Source organism: Salvelinus fontinalis, chromosome 17 (genome assembly GCF_029448725.1).
Source record: "Salvelinus fontinalis isolate EN_2023a chromosome 17, ASM2944872v1, whole genome shotgun sequence".
Classification (NCBI taxonomy): Eukaryota; Metazoa; Chordata; class Actinopteri; order Salmoniformes; family Salmonidae; genus Salvelinus; species Salvelinus fontinalis.
The window spans coordinates 40978637-41000735 of record NC_074681.1 but is presented as its reverse complement, the minus strand read 5'-3'; the positions used below and the strand labels follow the sequence as shown (position 1 = coordinate 41000735).

General features: G+C 40.5%; 1 protein-coding gene across 1 annotated transcript in view; it reads right to left on the bottom strand.

Moving 5' to 3' along the window:
* Nucleotides 1–2808: 2808 nt before the first annotated feature.
* Nucleotides 2809–22099, bottom strand: part of LOC129813524 (potassium channel subfamily T member 2-like) — a 65667-nt gene continuing 46376 nt past the window's right edge. The window contains exons 23-29 of the mRNA XM_055865813.1: nt 18097–18208; nt 13836–13937; nt 13347–13430; nt 12315–12443; nt 7946–8258; nt 5209–5299; nt 2809–4299 (exon numbers count right to left, since the gene is read on the bottom strand). Of these exons, the coding sequence (XP_055721788.1) occupies nt 4185–4299; nt 5209–5299; nt 7946–8258; nt 12315–12443; nt 13347–13430; nt 13836–13937; nt 18097–18208 (946 nt within the window). The 3' untranslated portion in view covers nt 2809–4184. The remainder of the gene's footprint in view (nt 4300–5208; nt 5300–7945; nt 8259–12314; nt 12444–13346; nt 13431–13835; nt 13938–18096; nt 18209–22099) is intronic.

Here is a 22099-nt window from a genome sequence, read left to right as displayed (position 1 = left end):
ACAAGTATAGACGGATCGGGACAGTGAAACCTTTTCTATCATTATCCCGCCTTCTAAAGTAATTGAGAGGTGACTTACGGCATCAATATGTGTCTTCAAATATTCTTTAAGAATAGCTATCAAATGATTTGCATATAGGAAAGCTGGCCACAATGCGAACACAGTGGATGGATATGAGACACATTTTAATCCCATGTGTAGACATATTTCTGAGAAGAAGGTGGGCAAAATCAGAATGTGGACAAGATCGGGCAAATGACGCATGTTAACGGCAGGTATAAACAAGTCTTTTTTTGGGTCATTGTGTCGATTCAAAGTTGGCAACAATGTCACCTCGATGAACACTGTGATAGTAACCGATGGTGCAACTTTTACTAGGTACAGTACATGGAGGACATGTCCCCCCAAAAAAATGTTAACACATTTGTCTATTGATAAATTATCATGGAAAGACAAGATTTTAGTACGACTATGTATGTGCATGAGCAGCGAGGGTTAATTCTATTGGATAAAACAGCAATTGAAAAGCAATCACCACTGATATCAGTATGCATCCCTTATACTGTACATAAAACACATTTCACAAAGTGTGTGAAAATGGGTCTTAAAAATGTGCCTTCACACGACAGCTGGTCTCTGTAGTCTGCTCTCTCGCCTTCTCCCTCCCACCTCTCCCCCCGTCTCACACCATTGTAGGTAAAGAAGTACCCTTGGGTCTCAGATCTAAACGTTCTCTCTTTCCCTGTCTCTCTCTCTCCCCCTTCTCTCTCCCCAGGCAGGTAAATAAATGCCATTGAGTCTTAGATCTAAACTACCATCACTGTCAGCACACAGGCCTTGATGTTTGTTTCCCCGATGACTCTTCTTCTTCCCTCGCTCTTACAAGACTCCCATGGCTACAATTAAGGCGTGAATTTGCATATTGAAGTGTCAAGCGAGCAGCGAGCGCTGCCCTCATAAGCAGAGATGAGGTTGTTGTTTTTCTCTTTATGAGACCACAACGACTGAGATTACGTGCCGGGATCGTTTGCTGTGGCTCAGGAGACCACCACTTGAAGAGGCGTTGACACCTCAGCGGTGAAAGCTATCAGCCGGCGACATTAGCAACTTTTTTAATGTGGCTGTAAGCTCCCAGATAGTCCACTACCTTATGTGTCCCCTGCTGTTCCCCGGCATGTACGCATTTTAGCCGCTCTTCATTAAGGACCTGTCCGTTCAAAAAAAGGCTGTTTCTTTTTGAAGATGATGTTTCTGGAATGAGATGGGTGGTGCTGATGAGACGTGTTTTGATTAATTCTTAATCAACTAATTAAAGGAAAATATGAAAGAGTGTGAAGGAAGCAAAGTGAAGCGGAATAGATTCAAATCATGATTAAAAAAAACAACGTTGGATTACTTTCCCCAATATTTTTTTATGTTGATTTTCACTGATCTTCTTCCTTTGAGCGAATTCAGACTTAGATGTTCTAGTATTGGCAGAGGCAGCTGTGGAGCGCCAATGAGGTGGAGTATGTAGGCTAGTGCTGCAAATCAAAGAACAGCTATGTGTCTTGTTCTCGGTACAGTTCTAAATCTCCCTTGGGAGGCTCACTGATGTTGGGTGTGTTGTTGTGTGTGTTGGGTGTGTTGTTGTGTGAAGGGTGGGTGTGTAATAGGGCAAAAAAATGTAAAACAGCATAACACACAAGATAATTATTTGGTGTTCTAGATAATGAATTACAGAGGATACTATTGGTCCTAGGAAGGATGCAACATTTTCCCGATTTGATTTGTCGATGAGAGATGACATATCACAGGCCATTGCCAAGGACTGCTTCTGTCACCTAGAATTTCAATTTGCAAGTTGTTCGTCATAAGCATTATTTCATTCCATTATCTGGGTAGTCTTATAGTGGCCAGAAATCAATGATAATTAATGCAAAAGCTATTCTTTCTTTTAAGACAGCATAACATTAGAGAAGACATCCACTAAAATCTACAGATTTGATGGCAATCCAGGGTGAGATATACTTCATATACAGTCTGTGTTTGGACAGTTGTGATTTTATCACACCAACTAAGCTGTACATTACTGTCTAATAAATGTGAGTACTACTTTAGATACAATGCCCTTGGGAGAGGTAAAGCTGTTAGTCTGCCATCTCCCTTCCTCAGGGATTTTCTACTGTCTTCCTTTGAGCTCTTAAGCCTTTGTCTAATATCCAACACACAACTTTATCTAACCACACACACACACAGAAGCGTGCCTGCACATGCACACACAGATAGACACATTTGCTCTCTCTCACACATCCACCCACCCACTACAATACAGAGAGCTGTATCTCCAGTACTCCATGCCTTTGGCACCGCCCACATCACAGACCCAGGAGATACCGGAGTCCAAAAACCACTTCTCACCTGCAGATTAGAATAACTAAAAGACAGTATATATATATATATATATATATTCACAGAAAATGAGTTGTTTCTATGGCCACTCTGTAGGCCCACTTTTGAATACTATTATGCGATTATGACTTCTGTCATCGTGATAAAATGTTGATTAATGTGCTCTGTCCCTGTCAAATAAAATAAAAAACGATTTAATGCAAAGCGTTGTTGCACTATACAGCCGACAATGCGCCTTTTAAAGGCATTTTCCTCCGCATTTCTCCCATCGTACTTTTGCATTCATGGTAAACACTGCACATTTTGGCTCGACCATCATTTCCTTTAAAAGTACGTCAGTGCGCCGTGCTCTAACATGCCTTGCATTAAACCCACGTCTAAATAAACTTAAAAGCTAATGAAGAAAAGAGTCCTCCACAAGTTCAGAAATCTATTTGCATTCAAAGTGTGCAAAGATAATGAGTAAACATTCCATTATTTATGACAGACAATATGAATGACAACAAACATTCAACAGATGAGTATAGTACAATGCATGATTCACATGACTATACAAATGAATAAACAAACAGTAAATATGATATCATGAGGTATAGAGAGCAATAGTAATAGAGCAATGTGGCGTCTTTTTGTAGGCACTAACTCTGCCATGGCTCGTTGGGCAAAGCCTATGGGGAAATTAATGTATTTTTTTTAATAAACTGCAAAAATAACATCTGTGGTAAACAGAGGCTTATGAGATCTTATAAGTTTTGTTCTAGAACACAATGTATATAAGATCTTCTAAGCTTCTGTGTTAACCTCAGACTTTATTTTCGCCGTTTATCCCAAAACCCCATTCTTTCCCCATTCATTTCCGCCATAGCAATGGTTGAACGAACCAGAGGTTACTCATTTCAGTTTTTTTAGGACTACAAGCTGGCGAGCTCTATACTGTAAACTATGAGGACAGATTTTTTTGCATAGCAACCCAAACCGTTCACTCACCATCCCCCCAAACATGCAAACAAATACCACCATTTACATTTGAGTAATTTAGCAGATGCTCTTATCCAGAGCGACATACAGTTAGTGCATTCATCTTAAGCAAGATAGGTGGGAAAATCACATATCTCAGTCATAGTAAGTACATTTTCTCTCAATGAAGTAGCTATCAGCAGAGTCAGTGCTATTTGAATGGAAGGAGGGGATCAAGTGGGAGGGTTATTTCATGAAAGGCAACCAATATTTGGGGTGAGGTGGGGGTGTGAATGCTGTGGGATTATACCGTACTAAAATACTATTTGACGAGGTAGGGTTTCAGACATATGTGGAAGATGAGCAGGGACTCTGCTCTCCTAGAAGAGCTTGAGCTTTGACCCTGGGGTGTCTTTCAAATCATTGAGTTCCTAAACTGAGTTTATCCTCTGGAAAGGCCACATTGTGAAAGCGAGAGATACAGTTTAAGACACACATATATCTATGTTAATTGAAAAGTAGATAAAGTATGGGGATGATACAGTCCAAGATTATATTGACTGCACCACCCCGTGCTCTGCGCAACGCAATGTGAATTGTAGCACATAACATAATTATGGCATTAAAGGGATGGTTCACTTTGTTGAAGTTTTAGCTCATTTTCAATATTGTCATTTCATCCTAACTGTTTTACATTAGTTGGTTATTTAGCTAGTTTTATTATTTTCTAATTTAACATCCAGAATCTCCTGGCAAGGATGTAGCAGTGCAAAAAATGAATGATCCCTTTAACACCCCCAATACTACTGTAAAGGCAGGTTGTGTGTAGGTAGGGGTCAAAAAGAAGACTCTGTCTTGGTGTGCTCCCCAACACAGGTGTTGTTTCCCAGACTCTCCCTGCTGTCACCAGCCTTAGGGACATACCCCACGGGATCTGAACGGATGAGATACCTGTAAAATAGGATGGAGAAATCCTCTCACTCTGAGTGGTTTGATATTTTCAAACATTTGTTTATACACAAAACAATACGGAAATGGGAGTAATATCGAGTAGGAGACATTCTTGATTTTTTTTTCAACTTTTATGATCTGTTAAAGCTCTGACACACCATTTGAACATTGAACCGTGTTGGCAGTCAAACTCCTTGGAAGACCTTGGAAGTCGTCAGCCACTCAGCCTTGTTAAAATAAACCAGAAGGTGGCAGTAGCGTTGTTTGGCAATGCATATCCGTGCCTATTGCTTATTGTCTAGATTCCAATCTCTCTGCGCTAATGTTGTTAATTTGTAGAACGCCCTTATTGATACTAGCCAGATGGCCACAGCTAGATAACTACCTAGCAAGATGACGAAGAAACAATTTAATTCACTCTATGATCCCATACTGCCAGTACCAGCCCATAGCCAAATGTTTAGCTAGCACATCATTGCTAGCTAGCTAAGGACACTGCACTAACACGGCAGCTAACACTGGCAGCTGTTTCATGGAAAGTAGCTTATCCATTATGATTGAATTATTATGTCAATACTAGCTACAGTGGTTAGCTAGCTTGGAGGAAGTATTTAATGTTGTACTACCATCCCATAGCCTACATTGCATATGAAGTGTGACTGGCTCATCCGTGGATGTACGGAGAAAATGCCCTCTTTTAAAAATATATATATATTGGTAGGTTCGTTGTTACGGGGTCGTCACGCAGCAGGTTAAACTTTTGTTCTAGCAAGAGAAGGAATGGTCTTCCACTGTGATAAGTATCTATTGGCAGTGAGATTCTCGGGGTGTTTCATGCTTTCGTCCGCACATCATCAACTGTTTGGGTGTGTCTTTTGCCCATACTTAACTACTTACTGCCATACTTACACTATGTCATTTAGTTCCAGTTTGGTGTCGGGAGGTGGGTTGATCAACACATACGTGTGGGAATGCGTGCTCTGGTTCTCGCTCATGTCATCTAGAATAGGAAAAAACAGCAGTCATAGGTCCTGTTCATACTTGTGAACTCTTGATCAAGTTTAAACGTAAACTTTTTATCCATCTCAAAATTTGCATCAGTCAATTAGAATTGTCGACGTAGTTGAACATGATAGAATGCTACATGTTAGCTTTTCTCATAAGCTAGCCTGGCACACATAGCCCTATGCTAACACGTCCAGCTGGTAGCCAAGTCAACAAAGGTAAACCTTGAATTTTGAGGTTTAAGATATCCCTCTGTTGGCCAAGTTGACCTATTGTAAGCAGTGGTGTAAAGTACTGTAACTACTGTAACCCAGGGTCGTTACAGTACTACTTACTAAGTAGTCTGTACTTTACTATTTATATTTTTTACAACTTTTACTTCACTACATTCCTAAATGAAATAAGGTACTTTTTACTCCATACGTTTCCCCTGACACCCAAAAGTACTCGTTACATTTCGAATTCTTAGCAGGACAGGAAAAGGGTCCAATTCACACACTTCTCAAGAGAACTTCCCTGGTCATCCCTACGGCCTTGGATCTTATGGACTCACTAAACACAAATGCTTTGTTTGTCAATTATGTCTGAGTGATGGAGTGTGCCTCTGACTATCTTAAAAAAAAAATTATTAGATGATGCCCTCTGGTTTGCTTAATATAAGGAATTTGAAATGATTTATACTTTTACTCAAATAGTATTTTACTGGATGACTTTCACTTTTACTTGAGTCATTTTCTTTTACAGTATCTTTACTTTTACTCAAATATGACAAGTGGGTACTTTTTCCACCACATGCCATTGTTTGCTGGATATAAAGTTTAAGATCTTTGATTGACTGATACGGAATTTGATACAGGAAATAATCATGGCCAGCTGATATTGTGTTAGCATAGGGCTAAGTGTGCCAGGTAATTTTGTTATACACTGAACAAAAATATAAATGCAACATGCAACAATTTCAAAGATTTTACTGAGCAACACATAAGGAAATCTGTCAATTGAAATACATGTATCTATGGATTTCACATGACTGGGAATACAGATATGCATCTGTTGGTCACAGACACCTTTTAAAAAAGGGCTGTGGCTCAGGGGTTCATTGTCCGTAGCTTATGCCTGCCCATACCATGGTCATATCATACCCATACCATGGGGCACTCTGTTCACAATGTTCACTTAAGTAAACCGCTTGCCAACATGACGCCATACACGCTATGCTGTCTGCCATCTACAGTTAAAACAGGGATTCATCCGTGAAGAGCACACTTCTCCAGCCTGCCAATAAGGTCAAGACCCTGGTGAAAATGACGAGCACGCAGTGGACTTTCCTGCAGTCAGCATGCTAATTGCACATCTGTGGCACTGTGTTTTAGAGTGACCTTTTATTGTACCCAGCACAAGGTGCACCTGTGTAATGATCATGCTGTTTAATCAGTTTATTGATACAGTATGCCACACCTGTCAGGTGGATGAATTATTTCGGCAAAGGAGAAATTCTCACTAACAGGGATGTAAACAAATTTGTGCACAAAATTTGGGAGAATTTTGTGCGTATGGAAAATGTCTGCTATCTTTTATTTCAGCTCATGAAATACAGGACCAACACTTTACATGTTGCATTTATATTTTTGTTTAGTGTATTTAGTGTTTTTATGTGCAATTATTGGGAGACTATTCAGCCTGAAGAACACCACGGGAGATTACTCGGGCTGGTTCAAAGCATGGACTGGCGACTGAGGAGCTGCAGGGAGGTGACTTGACTCAGCGAGGATGGCGAAGCAGTGGAAAGATTTGCAAGGCAAGGTGGAACCAGTCTACTTGCAAGTCGTCGCAACCAACGTGGACAGTGATGGACGCTGGATGATTAGTTCTGCGAGCTATTCCCAAGGAGTGCAACCACTTCCATTTGGTGGACTATTTAAATTTGTTATTGTTTTGGTCTTTGCACAGTTGTTGAATTATTTTGACCATGTGATGTTTACTACAGATCAGCATTTAACTGTGAATGTGTAAAATGTTCAATGTGCTGAAGAGGACCACAATGGAAATAATTGTAAAACTTTTTAGTGTTATGCTCAACACATTTTTTTTATGCATTTCTGGCTGCATTGTGTTTTTAAATGGTCAATTAAATCAATCAATCTCATGGGAAAAGCTCAAATGTAGCGATTTATCATGTCATCGATTCTCATTGGCTGATGCAGATTGAGAAATTTAAGTATGGACACCCAGTGATTTAAGCTACGGCCAGCCAGAGATTTTACGGATTGACGGATGATGGACAATGGAGATGATTGTTCTTTAAAACCTCACAATGTCTGCCTTTCCCGCAAATGCAACTTGTCCGAAAATAGTTAACTAGAATTTAACTTTTGACAGACAAAAACAGACAGTGATGAATGCAGTCAAACTGAGACGTATGAATATGTACTCAATTATATGCATTCATCATTGTCCGTTTTTGTCCGTGTGTTGACTGACAATCGTCTCTGTCTTCTATCCATCCACCCATCCATCCATCAATCAACTGAGCCTGAGTCTCATGCTTCAAACACATAACATATTTTGCCTTCTATTCCAGGTCTTGGAAATTCAACTAGCAATCCCCCAAAAACATCCCTCCCCAGGTGTGGTCTCTCACCGTAAGCCGTGGCAGAGAGTCCCAGGCTCTTCATCCGGTTGTTGACCAGCTCAGCCAGCTCCTGTCTCTCCGAACGTCTGGCCCTCAGACCCTGCTGGGCCCCCCTCTGAGCCTCCCTCTGGTTCCCCCGTGGGCCTCTCCGGCTCAGCTTTCGTGCCCACTGCATGCTCTTCCTCCTCAGCAGGGGAGCCTTCCCGTCCGATGGGTCGCTGGAGGTGGAGCTGCGGTGGAGCCCTCCGGCCACAGGGGGAAGCTCTATGTCGGCCTGCTCCTTGGCGTCATCAAAGTCCTCAACACATATCGAGAGCTGTGACTGAGTACAATCGAAACACAATGCAATATAAATTAATTAAGTCCATAGTATGTCCATGGTGAAACAGGGTAAAATGATATGACCAGAACAAAGCAAATTAAAACACACAGAAATATGGAGTTAAATTGATGCCCAAAAAGTTTCACAAATGATCAAGAGCGAGGCCAGAGAATTTAGAAGTGGTTTTGACGATGATTTCGTACTGACATTACCACCAGTGGCAAGTCTCACCGCGTTTGTCAAGCACAATCTAACCAAGACATATTACAGCAGAGGAAATCCAACTTCACCTGCACTAAAATGAGATTTAGGGCTCTAATTTTGGCTGATGCTAAGGAGGCGCAAGAGTCAAATGCACATTAGTTTGCAATTTCTTCATGTAAGTACTGGCACGCTAGAATTTTCCACCCCTTACACCAGGTTAGGCAATTGACAACATCTGAGGTGGGAGGGGTGGTAATATTTGAGGTGTGTCCTTAAAATCAAGCGCAAAAGTGACAATATCATGCAACACTAAAAGAAAATGTCAAGACCCACCAAAAGCAGGTCTTAACTGATTTTTAGAGCGGCAGCACAGCTTATCCAGCCGGGATGCCCATGGAAGGAGATTTTTATTTCCTTCCTCCCATTTGATTTTATTAGATTAAAAAACAAGAATAACCTACCCTCCCCTTAATCAAGGCTGGTTTAGCAGCTTCACAGAAGTGCATATTTGTATCCTGGACAAATATTAGCCAAGTAGCCTGTGAATAAAGGGGGTTTAAATTATCTACTGAGAGTGTCTTGAAATATGAGTTTTTTGCTCTTTTTTTTGAAGAGTGGGACAAAATTCCTCCAAGAGCGTGGTGAGACTGATCAACAACTACTGGAAGCATTTGGTTGGAGCAATTGTAGCTAAAGGGGGCTCAACCAGTTATTGAGTGTACTTTTTCACACTGGGGCATTGGGTGTTGCATAACTTGGTTTATGAGTATGTCATTGTTGTGCTATTTGTTCACTCAGGTTCCCGTTATCTAACATTAGGTTTTGGTTAAACATCTGATAGCATTCAGTGAAGAAAATATGTAAAAGTAGAGACAATTAGAAAGGGGGCAAATACTTTTTCACAGCACTGTATATGGTTTTTTTTGCATGGGGCTGCGTCTCAGTCCACCGCATCCACCTTTATGCCGGCCTTCAGCATCAGCAGTGTAAGGTGCTTGTGCTGCAGCTGTGTTTATCAGACCATAAGACATCCCGAAAATCGGTCTTCTCATGAAAACGGTTTGGCCTACAAACTAATATGACTACTCTATGGAAAGATGACTCTCACAAACCTACGACCAACAAAAACGGGACTCGTCTGAATATAACCGGTACCAGTTTAAAAAATGAATGGAAATATAGAGGTTAGTTTTGTGCCTACCAAAAACATTGGGTTAAATATGTGTAACAAAAACAACTATAATATTTCCTGAGCTTTCTTAAACAGATGAAGTCGGAAGTTTACATACATCTTAGCCAAATACATTTAAACTCGATTTTTCACAATGCCTGAAATGTAATCCTAGTAAAAAATTCCCTGTTTTAGGTCAGTTAGGATTACCACTATATTTAAAAAATGTGAAATGTCAGAATAGTAGCAGAGAGAATGATTTATTTCAGCTTTTATTTCTTTCATCACATTCCCAGTGGGTCAGAAGTTTACATACACTCAATTAGTATTTGGTAGCATTGCCTTTAAATTGTTTAACTTGGGTCAAACGTTTTGGGTAGTCTTCCACAAGCTTCTCACAAGAAGTTGGGTGAATTTTGTCCCATTCCTCCTGACAGAGCTGGTGTAACTGAGTCAGGTTGTAGGCCTCCTTGCTCGCACAAGCTTTTTCAGTTCTGCCCACATATTTTCTATAGGATTGAGGTCAGGGCTTTGTGATGGCCACTCCAATATCTTGACTTTGTTGTCCTTAAGCCATTTTGCCACAACTTTGGAAGTATGCTTGGGGTCATTGTTGGAAGACCCATTTGCGACCAATCTTTAACTTCCTGTCTTATATCTTGAGATGTTGCTTCAATATATTAAAATCATTTTCCTGCCTCATGATGTCATCTATTTTGTGAAGTGCACCAGTCCCTCCTGCAGCAAAGCTCCCCCCACAACATGATGCTGCCACCCCCGTGCTTCACAGTTGGGTGTAACGATTGTCGTCGGGAGAAGGAGAGGAGGACCAACGTGCAGCGTGGTACGTATCCATAATACTTTAATCAAGATGAATACACAAACAAAAACAACAAAACGACCAACGAACAGTTCTGACAGGTGCAACAAACACTAACCAGAAAATAACCACCCACCAACACAAGTGGGAAAACAGGCTACCTAAGTATGGCTCTCAATCAGAGGCAACGATAGACAGCTGCCTCTGATTGAGAACCATACCAGGCCAAACACATAGAAACAGAAAACTTAGACCTACAACATAGAATACCCACCCACATCACACCCTGACCAAACTAAAAAATAGAAACATACAAAGCAATCTACGGTCAGGGCGTGACATTGGGATGGTGTTCTTCGGCTTGCAAGCATCCCCCTTTTTCCTTCAAACATAACAATGGTCCTTATGGCCAAACAGTTCTATTTTTGTTTCATCAGACCAGAGGACATTTCTCCAAAAAGTACGATCTTTGTCCCCATGTGCAGTTGCAAACCGTAGTCTGGCTTTTTATGGCGGTTTTGGAGCAGTGGCTTCTTCCTTGCTGAGGGCCTTTCAGGTTATGTCGACATAGGACTCGTTTTACTGTGGATATAGATACTGTTGTACCTGTTTCCTCCAGCATCTTCACAAGGTCCTTTGCTGTTGTTCTGGGATTGATTTGCACTTTTCGCACCAATGTACGTTCATCTCTAGGAGGCAGAACGCGTCTCCTTCCTGAGCGGTATGACGGCTGCGTGGTCCCATGGTGTTTATACTTCCGTAATATTGTTTGTACAGATGAACGTGGTACCTTCTGTTGTTTGGAAATTGCTCCCAAGGATGAACCAGACTTGTGGAGGTCGACAATGTTTTTGTTGTTGAGTTCTTGGCTGATTTCTTTGGATTTTCCCATGATGTTAAGCAAAGAGGCAAAGTTTGAAGGTAGGCCTTGAAATACATCCACAGGTATACCTCCAATTGACTCAAATGATGTCAATTAGCCTTTCAGAAGCTTCTAAAGCCATGACATCATTTTCTGGAATTTTCCAAGCTGTTTAAAGGCACAGTCAACTTAGTGTATGTAAACTTCTGACCCACTGGAATTGTGATACAGTGAATTATAAGTGAAATAATCTGTCTGTAAACAATTGTTGGAAAAATTACTTGTGTCATGCACAAAGTAGATGTCCTAACCGACTTGCCAAAACTATAGTTTGTTAGCAAGAAATTTGTGGAGTGGTTAAAAACTGGTTTAAATGACTCCAACCTAAGTGTATGGAAACTTTCAACTTCAACTGTATCTCCTAGAGCTATTTTTGCCATTTATGAATGTGTTATTCAATCCGATGCCATGGGATTTGATACTAAAGGCCAAATTCAATATTTTATCAAATACATTTATTTTTATTATTTTTTAATCCCTAAAGGGGAACTAAAATAAAAAATGAAATACATAAATGATCCATGGTATGACCATCTTAAAATAATTCCATATGTCATATGTCAGCTTGAATATGAATTGGTTTTCACAAATCATGGAATCTCATAAATGGGGCTGAACTTACTTGGGAGTATGGCTCGCATTGCTTATGGGGGAATAAAAAAGGAAAGAGGAATAATATCAATGACTCTTACTGTGTTGTAATGTGCTTAAATAATCATGAAAGCATGCACACACAAAACATGTTAACGTAACAAATGAAGAAGAACACACACGCGCGCACACACAAAGCACGACAGAATGACTTCAATGGACCACAATGACTCTATAATCAATGTCGCTAAAATATGTAATTAACTCAAACATTCAACCTAAACTGGCATTTTACGGCCAAACAAATGATATAACATTATTAGAACACCCTTGGGGTCTAGAGGGCACCTCGGAGGAATCAGCCATCTGGGATTCTGTCCTGTAGATGCCGATGGGAATGTCACCGACGGTGGAACACAGTTTCTGATAGAGCCTTCCATACGTCTGGATCCAAAGGTCATCCTCGGAGATCTGCATCTAAAAGGTGAGGGGGAGGTCATTTCTAATGGCTTTTCTCTATACAGGAAAAACACATTCCTTGCAGCAGAAACATATTTGATCTAGATTCCAGAAACACTGCATTACACTATAACCGTGAGAAGTACACCGACTGCAGTCACTTACCTGTCAATATAAGGATGTGGACAGACAAGGGAAGCATGCACTAAGGCAGTTTGCTGAGTATATTCTCAGATCTTAGCTGCTGTGCTGTCACACATAGGACTACTGTACAACGGGTGCATCTCAAAACCTCTTAAGGATCTGACTCTTTTTTTATTTTTTATGTTGCCTAAAATTACATACGCAAATCTAACTGCCTGTAGCAAGGATATGCATATTCTTGATATCATTTGAAAGGAAAGACTTTGAAGTCTGTGGAAACATGAAATGAATGTAGGAGATGATAACACATTAGATCTGGTAAAAGATAACAAAATGCAATCTTTGAAATGCAAGAGAAAGGCCATAATGTATTATTCTAGGTTAGGTGCTATTTAGATTTTGACCACTAGATGGCAGCAGTGTATGCGCAAAGTTTTAGACTGATACAATGAACCATTGTATTCCTGTTCAAAATGTTGTATCAAGTCCACCCAAATGTGCCTAATTGGTTTATTGATACATTTTCAAGTTCATAACTGTGCACGCTCCTCAAACAATAGCATGGTTTTCCTTCACTGTAATAGCTACTGGGGGGGACACACCGATCTCGTAGAGGTTAATGGTCTACAGAAGCCTCCTTACTTCTTTCCTTCCATCTGACATAAGGAGAGGAAGCCACATTATACTATTGGGATTAACCAAGAGAATCCTTGCATCTGGAATGAGACGGAAGATACTTTTGACTATTGAGGTGCACCCCGACAGAGAGTAACTCACAGAGCAAAGGAAGCCAGAGCCTGGGGTGGTGTCCAGGCCAAGCAGCAGCCTGGTGATGGAGATAATATAGTCTTTGACAAACGACTGGGAAAGCAGACCAGGACAAACAGAAGAAAAGTTAATGAAATTATGTCAAAAAGTGTCTTTGTGCACAGTCATTTAATAAACAGGGGCATTTATGATCAATTCAAAAAAGCATTATATCCTATGAACACTGGGATACATATCAACACATTGTATGTTCCATTAAGGGTTTTAAAAGTAAATATCTGGTTGGTACATTTTTGGGCAATAAATAACTATAATCGCTCCAGTACATGCCCTTTAGCAAAACCAGTCTCTGCCGCAGAGATAACCTCGTTTTAATTAGCCTCTGTATACAGTACCATAAACCTCTAATTAGGTAGCTACCTCAACAGAACGTATACATCCAATAGCATTCCTATGCTCTCTGCTGCAGTACAGTACAGGTTATTACTGCCTGGTTACCTGGTAGAGGAGAGTGTCCAGCATGCCGATACTGAAGACCCTCCCGGCAGCAAATGGCAGGCGGAACATGAAAGCCAGGTTGGAGCCTTTCTCCCGCTCTTTCTAATAAGTAATAAGTAATACGTAATAAGTAATATTAATACATATTTGTAGAGTGCTTTTCAATACATGCAGGAATCACAAAGGTCTTTCTGCTCCCATAGACATACTGTATACCAGTCAGGGACACAGAAGACCAACAAACTAATGTTAGGACATCATCACAGGGTGTAGAAATCTGTAGCATCCATCCATCCTCTCATCCACCAAATATGGTGATGAGAGGAAGTCTAGTGGTGGGAAGTGGGAGAGGATGGAGCTAGATTAAACACGGCCAACATTTTCTCATCGATTAAACATTTGATCTCAATACAGTTTTTTGTTCTCAAAACTAGAATATATTATGAACAGAGTTCACTAAGCTTTGTAGACTTGACCCATTCAAAAAGTTTCAAAAAATGGCATTGTTTAGAAGCAGTGCAAGGGCAGATTGCTATCGCACATGAGCACTTCACAGATTAGGCATTCCCTAACGGAAATATGGAAATACATGCCAACAGGATCTCATTAACTTGAATTTCATTAGCCTGTGCTTGTCCCTGCCCACCACTTTGTTTGTTCTGCCCACCATGCTTAATTTGCTCCCATTGGAAATGACATCGATGAGATACAGTCGCCTTCAAAATGATTGCCACCATTGATAAAGATAAAGACAGTATAAAATACGCATTTAGCATCTCTGGGCTTCCATGCATAGCCTACAACCTACTGATGCAGACATTTGGAACATGTAGCCTATAAAAGTCACCTTGTCATAGAGAGATTTACACGGTTATCAAAACGTCACGCCGGGGTAAGCATACATGAAACACAGCCTTTATTTTAAGTGTTTCTAAAAACCCTCATGGGAAAAATGAATGGTGGAAAAACAATTAGAACCATTTCTCTGTTTGACCGCTAGGTTTTATGGGTATTATAACTCATACCCTGGTACTCTTTGACCATCAGCGGAATCAGAGCTCCATTTTGGATAAGCATAGTCACTGTGACACGTGACTGCAGTCATGACTCCTGACTGCTGGTGTGTTGGTAACATAGTCACTGTAACAGCCCTAGGTAAGACATATGTAAAATCCATTTGTCATCCATCACTATAGGAAAAGGTACAGAACTCACAAACAAGAAAATAAAAATGGTTGATCTTCATAATTCAGGCATTGGGTACAAAACTGTTAAAAAAACAAAACACATACTATTATTAGAGCAACAATTAAAGACATGTATAACCACTAGAACATTGGTAAACTTGCCTGGTATTGGACACACGTGTATTTTGTCCCCACACACAGTAAGGAAGATGGTTTGGGAGGCAAAGAAAAATCAATTAGACACCACCTCCATGCCAATAGACTCATTGGAAGGGTTGCCAGAAAAAAAAAGCATTTATTGAGAGCAACCAACCAACCTGGAGTAGGCTAAGTTACATTTGCACTTGGATTGTACCCGGTGCTATGGTCAGATGACACAATGTTTAGCTCTTTGTCCATGAACACCAGTGAAGGGTGGATATGCAGAAAATAACCTCACACTGTAAAATATGGTCGCGAATCTTATGTTATGGGGCTGTTTTGCTTCCACTGATCACGGGGCCCTTGTTAAGGTCAACGGTATGAACTCTAGCAAGTACCAGGACATGTTTGCCAAAAACCTGCTGGCCTCTGCCAAGAGGTTGTAACTTGGCCGCAAGTGGACTTTCCAGAAAGACAATAACTCTAAGCACACATCAAAATAAAAATAAAAAATGGTTATTGACCACAAAATCAAACTTTTGCAATGGCATTCTCAAACCCCTTTGAAAACCTGTGGTTTGAATTGAAGTGGAATCCATAAGCTCAGATCAAAGGATATGGAAAGATTCTGTATCGAGGAATGGCCTAAGATCCCTCCCAATGTGTTTTCCAATCACATAAATTATTTTAGAAAAAGGCAGTTGTATTAGTATAATATAATTAACCAATTTTTTAGAATACAATATGCTGAGTATTTGTATTTATTTTATACAGTATTTTTTTGCTCATCTTTATCAATGGTGACAATAATTGGGAGGTGGCTGTATCTTGGGTTAATTACCAGTATCTTTGGAAATGGACACGTAATATGTTTGTACTGTATATAGGCTATTGTCCAATCTATGCATAATTATGTATAACCATCTGTTCCTTTGCTTTGAAGACTACTCAATGTGAGTAGCCTTTGCTGCTGGAGACAACAAGACATTGGTGTAAACGTTGAATTTATAGAGCTACAGACATTTGCACACAATAGTTTGAAGAAATAATTAGTAAAAACACCTATACAATCCAATGCGTGATATAGAGCAGCACACTGAACAGACGACAACGAGCTTCTACTTTACGGTTGGCCTGACATCTGCAGCATGAATGCGATCTCCGCCAATGTCCGGGACATATGTTGTGTTCAAAACAACTGGGAAATGGGAACTTGAAAATCTCTGACTTCAAACTTCAGTGCGCTCGAGACAACGAACTCAGACTGGTAAAAATTGTTTTGAACGGTCATCCAACTCGGAATTACAAGTTGGGAACTCTGGCCTCTTTATAGTGTTCAGGCTTTCCGACCTGAAGATCACCGACGTCATGATTTAATCGTCTGAAGGTAACCAAGTACGGGGCCGTAAAAATTGCAAAAAGTGCATAGGTATTAAAATTTACAAAAATTAACTTTTTCTCAGATCTAGGACATACACTCCAAAACCTTGTTTCATATAATACATTTTTGCCTGTCTGTTTTGCCATTTAAGAATGTGTTATTTAATGCGTTTCTATGGATTAGCCTATAGCAGTAAAGGCCAAAATTCAATGTTTCATCAAATATTTATTTAATAAAAAAAATGTATGCCTACAGGGGTTCTAAAATTCAAAATCAAATGGCTAAATTATACATTTTATTACCATCTTTAAACAATTTCATACAGTACCAGGCAAATGTTCGGACACACCTACTCATTCAAGGGTTTTTCTTTATTTTTACTATTTTCTACATTGTAGAATAATAGTGAAGACGTCAAAACTATGAAATAACACATATGGAATCATGTAGTACCCACAAAAGTGTTAAACAAATCAAAATATATTTGAGATTCTTCAAAGTAGCCACCCTTTGCTTTGATGACAGCTTTACACACACTTGGCATTCTCTCAATTTAATGCATTTGAGCCAATCAGTTGTGTTGTGACAGGGTAGGGGTGGTATACAATAGATAACCCTATTTGGTAAAAGGCCAAGTCCATATTATGGCAAGAACAGCTCAAATAAGCAAATAGAAACGACAGTTTCTCTGTCCTTTGGTCTGATGAGTCCAAATTTGAGATTTTTGGTTACAACCGCCATGTCTTTATGAGGCTCAGAGTAGGTGAACGGAGTATTTCCACGTGTGGTTCCCACTGTGAAGAATGGAGGAGGTGTGATGGTGCTTCGCTGGTGACACTGTCTGTGATTTATTTAGAATTCAAGGCACACTTAACCAGCATGTCTACCACAGAATTCTGCAGCGATATACCATTCCATCTGGTTTGCGCTTAGTGGGACTATCATTTGTTTTTCAACAGGACAATGACCCAACACACCTCCAGACTGTGTAAGGGCTATTTGACAAAATAGGAGAGTGATATGAGTGCTGCATCAGATGACCTTGCCTCCAACAATCACCCGACCTCAACCCAATTGAGATGGTTTGTGACGAGTTGGACCACAGAATGAAGGAAAAGCAGCCAACAAGTGCTCAACATACTGTATGTGGGATCTCCTTCAAGACTGTTGGAAAAGCATTCCAGGTGAAGCTGGTTGAGAGAATGCCAAGAGTTTGCAAAGCTGTCATCAAGGCAGCTTTGCAAAAAAAATCTAAAATATAGTTTGATTTGTTTAACACTTTTGGTTACTATATGATTCCATGTGTTATTTCATACTTTTGATGTCTTCATTATTATTCTACAATGTAGAAAATAGTGAAAATAAAGAAAAACCCTTGAATGAGTAGGTGTGTCCAAACTTTTGACTGGTACTGTATGTTAGCATAGTATATATGGCAATCTAAGGGCTAAGACCTATAGGGGTTTTAAAATGTGCTTCGTCCGGTGTCCAGTGTGTTGCTCTATAACCCGGCCTTGAAGTACAGTTTGTGTACATTCAGAGACGATTTTACCTTCTCCAGTTTAGAGAGAGCCAGAGAGTACCAGTCCTTAGCTCTGAATTGCATAAACCTCATGTTGGCCGGGTGGGTTAGCTCTGTGATGATACTGAGACTGGAGAACAACCTGTGTGAGAAGAAACACAATATACAGGGCATTCGGAATGTATTCTGACCCCTTCCATTTCCCAAATTTTGTTACGTTACAGCCTTGTTCTAAAATGGATTAAATTCATGTTTTTCTTCATCAATCTACACACAATACCCAATAATGACAAATAGAAAACAGATTGTTAGACTCGAAATTGAGCTCAGCTGCATCCTGTTTCCATTAATCATCCTTGAGATGTTTCTACAACTTGATTGGAGTCCACCTGTGGTAAATTCAATTGATTGGACATGATTTGGAAAGGCACACACCTGTCTATATAAGGTTCCACAGTTGATAGTGCATGTCAGAGCAAAAACAAAGCCATGAAGTTGAATGAATTGTCCGTAGAATGCCGAGACAGGATTGTGTTGAGGCACAGATCTGGGGAAGGGCACCAAAACATTTCTGCGGCATTGAAGGTTCCCAAGAACATACTGGCCTCCATCATTCTTAAATGGAAAAAGTTTGGAACCACCAGGATTTTTCCTAGAGCTGGTCGCCTGGCCAAACTGAGTAATCGGGGGAGATGTTTTGTATTTATGTTTTGTATTTTTTTATACATTTGCTAACATTTCTTAAAACCTGTCTTCGCTTTGTCATTATGGGGTATTGTGTGTAGATTGATGAGGGAAAAAAGCGATTTAAACAATTTTAGAATAAGAATGTAACATAACAAAATGTCAAAAAAGTGAAGGGGTCTGAATACTTTCTGAATGCACTGTGTTTTAATGACCTGATATAGTTTATATCATATCGCTAGATAACAACAGTGGGTCCAATTCATGAAACATTAACCCAAAATCAATGTTTTTCAAAACATGTTTGTGCAAGTTTCTATGTTGTCTGGTGAAAATACTAAGATGAGTTGAAATGTTTTGATTAACTGTCTGACAACATGAAACATGAGAACTACAATAAATCAGAAAACAAATGAATTCACTGATGCATTGTGGTAAGGTTGCCAGGGAAACTAGCTCATTTTCCTGTCTTTCATCTACAATCACTCTCTTCAAAATTAATCTTGAAACCCACCTCTAAAATGTTAAACTGTGTTTAAAGGTTTATTAAAACATTAGCCTGTATATGACACTTTTGATATCATATAAAGGCCTGCATAAAATGCCTGAACATGTGGTTCGGTGTATTGGACTATAAAATAGTTTGACCAAAGATTAAAAACATAACAGTGATTTTGTTAACCCTGTCTGCATATTGATAATGGTTTTCTTTCAAATACTTGTTTCGATGTCTCACGATAGGGATTCGCTGACAGGCGGAGCACTACAGAAAGAACCAATCACACAGTGTCTGTCAGAGACAGACCGAGTGGCAAATGAGGTGAGCACCTCCGTCCTTATAAGGCGCCACTTGCCCCACCCTCTGGTTATTCTCACTCTCATCACTACACTCTCTGAAGCTCTCCTCAGCATGACTTGATCCCTGTCCTCCTGCTTAACTGTTCTCAGGCCAACCGTGAGGTTAACGCTGCCAAACGTCGGACCTCAGCTCCTGTCGATAGTGTTATGTACTGATGAAAAGGAAAGTTTTTGCTTGAAGTAGAATTTGTTTTGTACTTCTTAGTAGCTAGCGTCACACGGCTAGCTATCTAGACCTCGTTAGCTCATGCTGCAAAGCAGAAGCTAACTTTTCTAGCTCGCTGGAAAGCAAGCTAACCACACTAGCACAGACGGCATATCCCCCTTCTCTCATTTTGTTTAATATACGTTCACTAGTTTGTGTCAACTAGACCGAACGTTTTTAGCCTCACGGTTCTAAGGTCGTAGGAAAATATTGGACCGAAGTTAAACACTGTGGTTCCCATCGGCTAGCACTGTGCTAGCTACAGCACATCTTAACCACGCAAGGTAGCTGCTAGCTAACTAAACCCTTATTAGTCTCGTGGCATTAGCGTTAATACTGTGCTCACCCTAGCTAGCCATTAGCCGGAAGGCTTTTAACAAGCTAGCCTACTCCTATTCAAAGCCTCCTTGCTGACACATTGTTTTTACAACAGGAGCCTTGGTTCTATACAAAGCCCTGTTCTATACAATGGCCACTGCTACCCCATCCCAGGATAAGTCAAGCACTCAAACCAACACATTCTTGCGCTTGGGTATCCATGATTGCAGGGAAAGATTTTCACCTTCTATTCATCAACTGCCTGGGAAGGGAACTTGCTCAAGCAGCACTCGACGACCCCCCCGAGTCCTTCGATCACTACAAAGCACTGACTATGGCGGGTTTGAGGAGGCGGCTAAAACAAACCTCTCTCTCTGCCGTCCCTCTAACATCAAAGCCACCGGCCGAGGCTGAGATTCAGCTCTCCGCGACCGGGCCCAGCTGGGGCGAAGTCACAGATACCCTAGATTCCGTCCCCTTACTGTCTGACGACTTGGTGTCAGTGGAACGCCAGCTAGGGAATGATGAGGATGATGACGGGATTAATCTCGTGGTTCTCCTCGACTTAGCAACCGAAAGACCCTGTTCTTCCCCGTTCGTAAGTCCCAATGTCACCCTGCTACCAGAATGGGGGGGCTGCCCTCCCCAGCTTGGAGTTCGACATTTGCGAGCGAGCCGCGGCCAGACTTCGGGATCAAGTGGCCCACTCCCTTGGTGTCAGGATTCTGTACAATGGGGAAATACTCTGCTTCCCACGGTCCCAGCTTGCCTCGGGGAGACAAAGGGCTCATGGGCAAAAAGCCTTACCAGAAAGATCCTTGCTAGGGGCTCTCCTAGCCTGGACATGCAAAATGTTCCCCCACTGGCTGACCAGCTTGACCCCACTTGCCAGACAGAGCGCTTTTCTGCCTCCATTTTTTAGAAGACGTACAAAGCCCAGTCAATCAGAGCACTCAACGTGATATCTTTATTGATGGCCTATCAGGCTGAGATACTGAAGGACACCTTAAATCAAATCAAATTGTATTTGGCACAATACAACAGGTGTAGACCTTAGAGTGAAATGCTTACTTACAAACCCTTAACCAACAATGCAGTTTTAAGAAAAATAAGTGTTAAGCAAAAAAATAAGTAAGTAAAAAATGTAAAAGAAAAGTAACAAATAATTCAACAGCAGCAGAAAAATAACAATAGCGAGGCTATATACAGGGGTACCGGTACAGAGTCAATGTGCGGGGCCACTGGTTAGTCGAGGTAATTGAGGTTATATGTACAGGTAGGTAGAGTTAAAGTGACTATGATAAGATAATAAACAGAGAGTAGCAGCAGCGTAAAAAGGGTGGGGCAATGCAAATAGTCCCGGTAGCCCTTTGATTAGCTGTTCAGGAGTCGTATGGCTTAGGGGCAGAAGCTGTTCTTCAGGCTAGGGTCCTTTTTTCTCAATTTTCGCCTCACTGACGTGCCCAAAGTAAACTGCCTGTTGCTCAGGCCCTGAAGCCAGGATATGCATATACTTAGTTCCATTGGAAAGAAGACGCTTTGAGATTTGTAGAAATGTTAAAATAATGTAGGAGACTATAACACAATAGATATGGTAGGAGAAAAACCAACCGGATATTTTTTTTTGAGAGCCCATGCTCTTACATTGGAAAGTATAGGGAAATAATTAAATCTAGCTCCCAGTATTCATTTCCTATGGCTTCCACTGGATGTCAGCACTCAATGTTCAAAGTTTCAGGCTTGTTTCTTCCAAAACGAGTAAGAATAATGAGTTTTACTATTGGTACACAGACTTGGAAATGTGTGTATGCGCAAGCAATGAAGAGGACACGCACCTACTAATATCGTTTTCCTATTAAACATACTTCTTTCTGTATGAAATATTATGGTTTTATTACATTTTAGGGTATCTGAGGATTAAATAGAGACAATGTTTGACTTGCGCCAACTAAACTGACTTTTTTGAAT